This window comes from Borostomias antarcticus (genome assembly GCF_949987555.1).
Source record: "Borostomias antarcticus genome assembly, chromosome: 33".
NCBI classification, from domain to species: Eukaryota; Metazoa; Chordata; class Actinopteri; order Stomiiformes; family Stomiidae; genus Borostomias; species Borostomias antarcticus.
In genome coordinates this window covers 4,599,094-4,609,038 of record NC_140266.1, presented here as the reverse complement: position 1 = coordinate 4,609,038, position 9,945 = coordinate 4,599,094, and the positions used below count along the sequence as shown (strand labels likewise).

Here is a 9,945-nt window from a genome sequence, read left to right as displayed (position 1 = left end):
TCTCTCTCTGTCACTGTCAACCTCTCTCTCCGTCACTGTCACCCTCTCTCTGTCTCTCTCTCCTCCTCTCTCTCTCTGTCTCTCTCCTCCTCTCTCTCTCTGTCACTGTCCCCCTCTCTCTCCTCCTCTCTCTCCCTCTCATCCTTTTTCTCTCTTTCTTTATTCCTACTTTTTATTTTTTAAATATTTTTATTTAAACCTTTATTTAACCAGGTGAAATCCTGGTGATGCTTCATAAGAGAGACATGACTAACAGTAGAGTGCACAAATAGCTACAGAGAACTTTCCTACATGGTCGGCCATTATGTGTTAACTATCCCTGTAATCTCTACTATAGCTGAATCCCAAATCGCGCACTTAGGCGAAAGTGCAGAGCACTCGCGGCCTTGTGGCCTTACATGCGCGTTCCCGCTAAGTCCACAAGGGCTCAGGGTAGTTCCAAAACTGAATTGCTAGGTCCACAAGTGCGCCACGCCGCCATTTTGCGCACTTTAACCGCACTTACCGAAAGTCCGCAATTTCACGGACTTAGGAGCAGAAAATACCCACAGCCCACCGCGTCTCATGTGACACGGTGCTTGAGTGCATCCGCGTCATGATCCGAGTGCATCACACATAAATGATGACATTTGCAGATAACACAACATTTATCTTGAAATCCACATGCTGCAAACATATCCCACCCAACCTAATTTTTTAATTATTATTAAATTAAAACAGACGTCAATCGGTCAATTTGCAGAGCTGAAGGGAGCGTCAGAGCAGCCTCTGCGTCGGAGGAACGCGGCAGCCAATGAAAACGAAGTGGGAGGGGCATTGAGCGAAACTGGAAGTGCTGTCCCATTTAATTCACGGCTCTGCACCCTCTGGCCCTTCCAGCTGACGTCAATTAAGTGCTCAGGCCTCAGGCCACAAGTGCGAGGGGCCGCAAGTGCGGTTTGCGCACTCAGATTGGGATTCAGCTTATGATGTTTAAGTGACTCATATAACAGAGCACAGGAAGCAGGGGATCCCAACCCCCAGAATTCACTGGTCTTCCTGTGACTGCGCCCCCTGCAGGTGAGGTGGAGGCAGAGCTGCTGCACACCTACAGCCGCATCGACCCCTACGACACGCTGATCCTGTGCGTCCGCCTGGCCGTGCTGACCGCCGTCACCCTCACCGTTCCCATCGTGCTCTTCCCCGTGAGTCCACCGCCTCGGACCGCTCTCTCTCCGGACTGGTCTCTCTCTGGACCGCTCTCTCTCTGGACCGCTCTCTCTCTCTGGACCGCTCTCTCTCTCCGGACCGCTCCCTCTCCGGACCGCTCTCTCTCTCCAGACCGCTCTCTCTCTCCAGACTGGTCTCTCTCCGGACCGCTCTCTCTCTCCGGACCGCTCCCTCTCCGGACCGCTCTCTCTCCAGACCGCTCTCTCTCCAGACCGCTCTCTCTCCAGACCGCTCTCTCTCCGGACTGTATTTCTTGAAGAGATGAGTTTAGAGTCTTTCAGTCTTTCAGTCTTTCACGCTGAGCGTGTCGTGTCTGAGTCTCTGGTCCGGCTGTGTCCCCAGGTGAGGAGGGCCCTCCAGCAGATGCTGTTCCCCAACAAGACCTTCTACTGGCCCCGTCACATCGCCATCGCCGTGGCGCTGCTCACCTGCATCAACCTGCTGGTCATCTTCGCCCCCAACATCCTGGGCATCTTCGGCATCATTGGTAGGTTGGAGCTGTCTTATACCACAACCCTCCAGTGAGTTATTGCTTTTATACAACGGGTTACATCATCGGGAAACATTTATGGGATAAATACGACTATTTCAGTGTCTTAATATCGATTTTAGTGAACTCCGCCAAGAAAGGTAGTTCCTTAAACTATCACGTTGCTATGGAGTTTCAAAGCGACGAATAATGAGCCCTAGCAACCAAACTAATGCTATATATCGTGGCATATACAACGGCTCTTAACCAATCAGATTGCGAGGTCAGAACTACCCGTTGTATACATTTGGATATTTGAAAGTAAAGGGTCATACATTATTTGATATGTGTACAGTAATATCACTTTTTGGGGGTTTGTAAATGATCAGATCATAGTTTATCGTATACTGTCGTCTCAACAGAGTCTCAAGAGTTCTCTGAGCTTTCTAGAAACACGAGTATGAGCTCTGCTTGCCTCCGTTGACCTGAGCAGGAAACCCGAGGCTCTCAGACCGGTCTGATCCTGTTTCATTAGCACAGGCCTTCATCCTCTCAGCTGTAATACGCCAACAGAGACATGGGCGAAAGCCGCTAAATCACCTCAGGAATGTCCACTATAAAACTCCATCAAGGTCTTGTGACAGCTATTAACTTCTTCCTCATTTAAAAGTCCTTTTTTAAGCGGCTTATCATCTTGACTTTGCGTTTTATGAGTGTAACTGGGTGAACTGAACAAAAAATGTTTTATGTTCCCTTTGACCTCCATGTCAGGCTGGTTCCCTTTGACCTCCATGTCAGGCTGGTTCTCTTTAACCTCCATGTCAGGCTGGTTCTCTTTAACCTCCATGTCAGGCTGGTTCTCTTTAACCTCCATGTCAGGCTGGTGACTCTTTAACCTCCATGTCAGGCTGGTGACTCTTTAGTGATCGTAACAGGGTGACAAAGAAGGAGACGGTTGATGGCCGTGCCCGTGTGGCTAGTTGTTTGATTTGGCTGATGTAACGCGTCTCTCTGCTCCGCCCCTCAGGTGCGACCTCCGCCCCCTGCCTCATCTTCATCTTTCCCGCCATCTTCTACATCCGCATCGTACCAAAAGAGGAGGAGCCAATGCGTTCCACCCCCAAAATCCTGGTAAGGACCTGTAACCCCCAGATATCCACCACCCCCTCATCCAACCACAGCCTGAGAAACGCCTGTCCTGTCTCGACATGGACTCAGTCTTGCAACTATGGGAGCTGTAGTTCTTCACCTGTAGTCATATTTAATAGGCAGTGATGAAACTATGAACAGAGAGAGAGAGAGAGAGAGAGAGACAGAAACTATGAACAGAGAGAGAGAGAGAGAGAGAGAGAGAGAGAGACATAAACTATGAAGAGAGAGAGACAGAAACTATGTAACATCTAACGAGGTTTGGCATCCGGCTACTATATTTAGATTGTGTAGATTAATTGTTTTCATCCATTTGATTGATTAATTGAGAGCAATTAAGGATGTCATGGCACTTTAATATCATGATTGCAATTCTAGAAGTGAAAACCGTCCTGCGACTGTATTAATGACGTTTTAATCACTGGTGCATAATTGAAATTGAGTGTGGAGTCAACAACCATCTCTCTCTCTCTCTCTCCCTCCCTCCCTCCCTCTTTCTCTCTCCCAGGCCGCCTGCTTCGCTGGAATAGGCTTCCTGTTTATGATAATGAGTCTCAGCTTTATCCTCATTGATTGGACGTCAGGGAGCAGCAAAACCAACAGTGGGCATTAAGCTCCGCCTTCTATCGTATTAGTTTTTTTATTTTGGTATTGATGTGAATCTATATCTTGTTTATGTACATTTTCTGTCGTTGTTCCGGATCGTAATGGTAGAAGACGCCCCCTCTGGTCCAGTAGAAAGCCTTGGACGCCGGGTCAGAAGGAGAGAGCCCAGTGTTCTGGAGGCGACTCGTCCCCTCTGGACTGGCTCTCACTCAGAGAGCACGAAACCACACCCCCCACCGCCAAACAGTGAGGAGGTCCCGGCCAATAGACTTCCTGAGGACGCTGAGAGTCCATTCCTTCCCACCGGAGACTCACGTAGGCTCTGCCTCTACACCCCCCTGCGCCCCCCACGCCCCCCACGCCCCCCACGCCCCGCGCCCCCCCGGGGAACTGCCAACCACTGCGTGGGTCGAGGGGGTCGAGGGTACAGCCACTGTAACGAAACAGATGATTCTACTATCTTACTACTATCATTCTACTACCTTCACCTGAAACTAGAGAAGACAGTCGATTATGGAATGGGTGGACAGCTATGTAATGTTCTCAACGTCTGCTTGGTTAAGTTATTGAGGTAATTGGCGATATTCTGTGCAATAGCAGAGGTATAAAGTGGCATTAAACGTGATTGGTCAGTGTGCAGTTGTAGTTGGGCCCCTCCTCCAATCACACGTGTTGCTGCTCCGTTCCCGTTGCGTCATCTGAGTGTTAGCAGAGGACACACATAGAGCACATATGCTTCTGTACAGTCTATACAGTTCCTTTGTCCTGACGTTACAATATACCGTATGATATATAGATATATATTTTTCATCATTTCTACTCGATAAGACTTGTGAGTTAAAGTGCATTGTGGTGCCTTTGATGTTCAGACCGAAGCAGTATTAAACAAGCTGAGCTGCTCGCTGGCTCTGTGACGTCGTTGTCACTCAGACCACAGCTTTGGAAAATGGCGAGCAAACTGGACCATGAGCCGGGTTGTGTTCCGCTGGTCCCAGTGGAGGTTACTGACTGGTCCAGGATCAGAACGACGGTGTTCATGTGAGTGTCGGTGGTGTGGATAGTGGGAGGTTACACTTACCCAGGAACAGTCCTCTTAACAGCAGATCTGTTCTCTAGCTGGGACTGAGTTGTTTCTGAACCGTTACTCAAAGTAATCAGAGATAACCAAAAAATATGTATTACAAAAGGTCACAGGGTTACTTTATTGAGAAGATCAAGGAGGGTGTGTGTCCATATCGCTGTTCCAGGACCAGCTGGTGTTTGGGGACAGCTTGGTCCCTAACTGGACCGTAGGACAGCAGCAGGCAGTGGACAGGCTTGTAGAGACACACATACTGAGGACATGGTGCCTCTGTCTCAGTAGCAACCCTACATTAGATGGTTAGTATAGCACTTTCAGCACAACTTCTTCCTATGGTCATTAATCAACTGACATGAAAACAATTTATTTGTAAGATGTACTAATTTAAATTGTATAGATATAGTTTTTAAGGGACTGCCCTTTGTAACACAAATAATGATCTGAAAATGTGTCTTAATCCTTGATTTAAAAAATATAAATGTTCTAATCTAATGTGCGTGACATAATGATGTGATATGTATTTAAGGTCTAACATGGTACAAGGATGTTTCCTCCAGCTACTTGAAGTGGTCTTTCTAGTTCTCCTGTCCTCCCTGTGCTCCATACTGCAGAGGATCTGAAGCTGGGTTTGGAATCGCTCCCTCGTTCCCTCGCTCCCTCGTTCCCTCACTCCCTGCTCCCTATATAGGGTTCAACATGTAGTGAACTACCTAGTGAACGGAGAAAATGTAGGGTACATGCACTGTTCCCTGCAAATCAAGGTGAATTGTGGGTAATAAATAATGGACTATATAGGGAACGAAAATTCCGTGGAGAATTCGGACACTACAAACAAAATGGCTGACGCCCTGTATAGTGCACTATATAGTGAATAGGGAGCGATTCCGAACACAGCTTGAGAGTAAACATGATGTGCATCTCTTCCTGTTCACTCAGATATGGAGGGAACGCAACTAATTATGTGGATTTTCTGTACTGTAAGGACTGTGTGTGTGTTGTTTTCAAAAGAAACATGACTCTACTGTATTTGAACTGTGGCACGTCAATATACATATGATATATTATCTTGTTGTGAAATGATCAATGGTTGTTTGGACCAGAATTGAGTAATTGAAGTGTTAATCTCTATCATTCATAGATGGGCCATTATTATGATCTACAGTAGATGTTATACTCTTTCACATCCATGCATCTTGTAGAATCATTATGCAGTGAGTCAATATACGATTCATAAGACTGATGATTCTTTTGGGATCTTTTGATAGTGTTGTCAGACATGATGAGTGATATACTGTAGTTCAGGTCAGTGTTTCAAACTTCCTCGTTGCTGCTTTTAGGGGTACTGGATTGTGAGCAGCTGGACGCCCCAATATCCTGTGTGTTGTTTTAGTGTGGACTGGCCACCATGCCACCGTGATCGCTGTACTGTTATATGTGAGTTTTGTATCACTGTTCTGCACGACTTGGGTTGTCAAGCACAACAAAACCCTCCGACAGTAACAATCATATCTCATATCCTGAGAGGAAGGCCAGCCTGCTGTGTCCGGGTCAGAGAGGGGTCGGTCGGCCATCGCAGTGTTGCCAATCTGTTGATCCGTTTCTACCCTTATTTATGTTCTCTTAATGGAATTGTACTATTCCCCCGATACATACAATGCATTATTTTATGTCTGTGGTTGTTTGATCCCAATGGTCAGGTGTACACCCCCAAATAGTGGTATTGCAGGCTAAAGTTGATTTATTTTGTCAATGGTAACACCAGCAGGGGGAGACAGTGAGCACATGTTGGAGGACAACCTCTCAGACTGGTATCTCAAACTCATCTCCTCAGACTGGTATCTCAAACTCATCTCTCAGACTGGTATCTCAAACTCATCTCCTCTCAGACTGGTATCTCAAACTCATCTCCTCTCAGACTGGTATCTCAAACTCATCTCTCAGACTGGTATCTCAAACTCACCTCCTCTCAGACTGGTATCTCAAACTCATCTCCTCTTCTGAAACCTGTATGAGTGAATAGTAACATATTAAATACTGACTTCAGCCAGCATTTATAAATAATGTACAGTATATAAATTGTAAACCCTTTATATTCTATATTCATCTAGTTTGTATAATGTAAATAGCAGGTACAGTTTTAGTCTCATTAAAAAAGATACATGTAATCATTTTTAAAGTGCTTTTAAACCTTTTTGCCCTTCAGTTTATGTCTTTATTTTCTTGTATCTCCATACAGTATATTTGAAAACATTGCTGGCAGTTATTGTACTGTAAACAATGTTGCAATAAAGATATAAATTAATAAACATTTTTTATTTCATTTCATTTCAAAATTGTACACATTTTGCCGGTGACGCGGATAGGATAGGGGCGTTATTATGGAACCCACTGGAGTTTATGGCAAGACACGCCCTGCTTGCCATTCGAGCATCAGGATTGGCCATGACTCGATGCCCACTAGACTAGACTGTAGGCTTGCCGCGTAGGCTACGCGCGAAGAGGCCAGACTTTCGCCGCACTGCACTGCAGACAACGAAAGAACGCACAAAGTTATGCCTTTGAGTGAAGAAGCAAAACGGTAACGTAAAATTCACAATAAATCATCAAACTATGTTCTTCCACTATGTGTTTAATCAGTAACATTAAAGCCAATTATATTAGCCCAGAGTTGTCATTCGCCAGTGTCGCTTTATTAGTCCTGCTAATTAGCTAGTTTAAACTTGGTTGATGTTTAGTTAATGTTATAGCTAGCTAGCGTTAACATTAGCTAAGTGAACCTGTCTTTAGTTCTCGCCATTGTCTTTTTTCCTTTTCTAAATCTGATAACGTTCCCATGTGTAACGTTATGCAAATGAAAAACGTTACTAACGTTATGTCCAAAATGATGATTTTTCTCCTCAGACAATTGAGAGCAAGACTCGGTGAGAGGCCCTGTCAAAAGAAGTTTATCTGCACCAGTCCCAAGAGTAATATCTCGGAATTCCCTACTCTGAAGGTTTCTCTCTCTAGATAAACTGTTTATTTTCTCATAAAATACAGCCTGGCTTTCGGTCAAGATGACTGCTGTGGAAAGGGTTCTATTTGTAGTATTACACACACACACACACACACACACACACACACACACACATACAGCATATTTGTGTTTTTCAGGCTGATCATGTTATGGTTCTGGCCGTTCGCCCCTGCTCCTGGCCCGGACCCTCATCCCTCGCCCCTGGTCCACTCTGCTCGCCCCTGCTCCTGACCCGGACCCTCATCCCTCGCCCCTGGTCCACTCTGCTCGCCCCTGCTCCTGGCCCGGACCCTCATCCCTCGCCCCTGGTCCACTCTGCTCGCCCCTGCTCCTGGCCCGGACCCTCATCCCTCGCCCCTGGTCCACTCTGCTCGCCCCTGCTCCTGGCCCGGACCCTCATCCCTCGCCCCTGGTCCACTCTGCTCGCCCCTGCTCCTGGCCCGGACCCTCATCCCTCGCCCCTGGTCCGCTCTGCTTGCCCCTGCTCCTGGCCCGGACCCTCATCCCTCGCCCCTGGTCCGCTCTGCTCGCCCCTGCTCCTGGCCCGGACCCTCTTCCCTCGCCCCTGGTCCGCTCTGCTCGCCCCTGCTCCTGGACGGACCCTCTTCCCTCGCCCCTGGTCCGCTCTGCTCGCCCCTGCTCCTGGACGGACCCTCTTCCCTCGCCCCTGGTCCGCTCTGCTCGCCCCTGCTCCTGGCCCGGACCCTCGCCCCTGGTCCGCTCGGCTCGCCCCTGCTCCTGGCCCGGACCCTCTTCCCTCGCCCCTGGTCCGCTCTGCTCGCCCCTGCTCCTGGCCCGGACCCTCATCCCTCGCCCCTGGTCCGCTCTGCTCGCCCCTGCTCCTGGCCCGGACCCTCTTCCCTCGCCCCTGGTCCGCTCTGCTCGCCCCTGCTCCTGGCCCGGACCCTCTCCCTTGGTTTTGGCATGTCTCATACTGTGTTTTTAGTTGCTGGGGGGGAATCCTGTGTTTTATTTACTTTAATTTTTTTGTCCATGCTGTTGATGATGAGATGAGATATACTTTATTGTATATCTTTGTCTTTATTGGAAATTTGTCTTGGGCATAGTGTCACAGTTGCAACAAGCCGACAACAATAAGACATTGACAACAAGTAAACATACAACATTCAGTACAGAGCATCAGACTTATGTGTTTAATAAACAATAATGAAATGTGTTATGTATTTCTGAAATGCTTACCTTTTCTGGTGGGTTTATAAGGTTATTTTATGTCTGGCGATGCATGTTCTTCTAGACAAATTAAGTATTCTTGTGTCAACTACACAACCTATGTATTGCACAGGTTTGTTCTACATTGCACTACATTTTATTGTGTGGAACTAAACGTGTGTTGCACTGAACACTCAATTTCTTGAATGTCTTCAGTTCAGAGTTATTCATTACAAATTACACATGTCCATCCCCCATATTTTTGAATGAATATGATTCACTGAGAATTATAGGAATACAACTAAACAAGCTACATCTGGAACATGTTATTTATTAGTTTTGCATCTAGCAAGTGGACCTCCTAGTAGAGGAACACACAAACCGTCCAGTTTAGTTTACTGACTAAGCGAGATTGCAAATTGGGCGAGATGACTAATTATTAGGCATATTGCCTATAAAAGGCTAGCGTCTTGTACCAGCCTATTCGTAGGCTATTGAATAGCGAGGGCCAGGCTATTATGACACTTGTCTAAAACGTTAACTTGTTTAACATTAAGGTATGTGATCCTAATCTGAAGAAACGTTAACATGTTCATGTTAACAATGTTAAAGAAAACAATGTGATCCTATTTTATTTCCAGGTCGGCGCGCGTTCCGCGAAGCGGCACCGTGCTAGCGGCAGAGCTCAAAATCAACACCGCTTTGTGCCTCACGCAAGCGCGGACGTCTGGCCAATCACATCGCTTGAATGGTAAACAGGGCGTGCCCTGCCATAAACTCCCGTGGGTTCCATAATAACGCAGGATAGGGCCGACCAGCGTCCAGGTGCAGTTCACCGCCTAGCCACCAGAGGGCGTTGCGGGATCAGGATTGAATCAACATCTTGTGCAAAATCATTTCCATGGGGCCCAAAATCCCTGGCAGCGGCCCTGATTATACTGTTGGTTGTGGCTCAGTGGTAGAGGGGGTCGTCCAATGATCGTAGGGTCGGCGGTTTGAATCCCGCCTCCTCCTGTCCACATGTCGAAGTGGCAAGACACAACACCAAATTGCTCCCAATGAGCAGGCTAGCACCTTGCATGGCAGCTGCCGCCATTGGTGTGTGGATGTGTGTGAATGGGTGAATGAGAGGCCATAGTGAAGTTCTTTGGATGCTGTATGTGCAGAGAGTCCATTTAGCATTCATAGGCTACAGACTGGCTGCTCGAATAATACCTCCAGCTATCTAGTATAGTATAGTATCTA

The 9,945-nt window shown here is 47.2% G+C and overlaps 1 protein-coding gene across 1 annotated transcript in view; it reads left to right on the top strand.

Moving 5' to 3' along the window:
- The window catches only part of LOC311327665 (sodium-coupled neutral amino acid transporter 3-like), a gene marked incomplete at both ends in the record, with an annotated part of 23,704 nt that extends 20,264 nt beyond the window's left edge, over positions 1-3,440 (top strand). Inside the window, 4 exons of the mRNA XM_084460751.1 lie at positions 1,060-1,184; positions 1,552-1,696; positions 2,706-2,809; positions 3,336-3,440. Coding sequence (XP_084316877.1) covers positions 1,060-1,184; positions 1,552-1,696; positions 2,706-2,809; positions 3,336-3,440 — 479 coding nt within the window. The remainder of the gene's footprint in view (positions 1-1,059; positions 1,185-1,551; positions 1,697-2,705; positions 2,810-3,335) is intronic.
- Between the last annotated feature and the right edge of the window lie 6,505 nt (positions 3,441-9,945).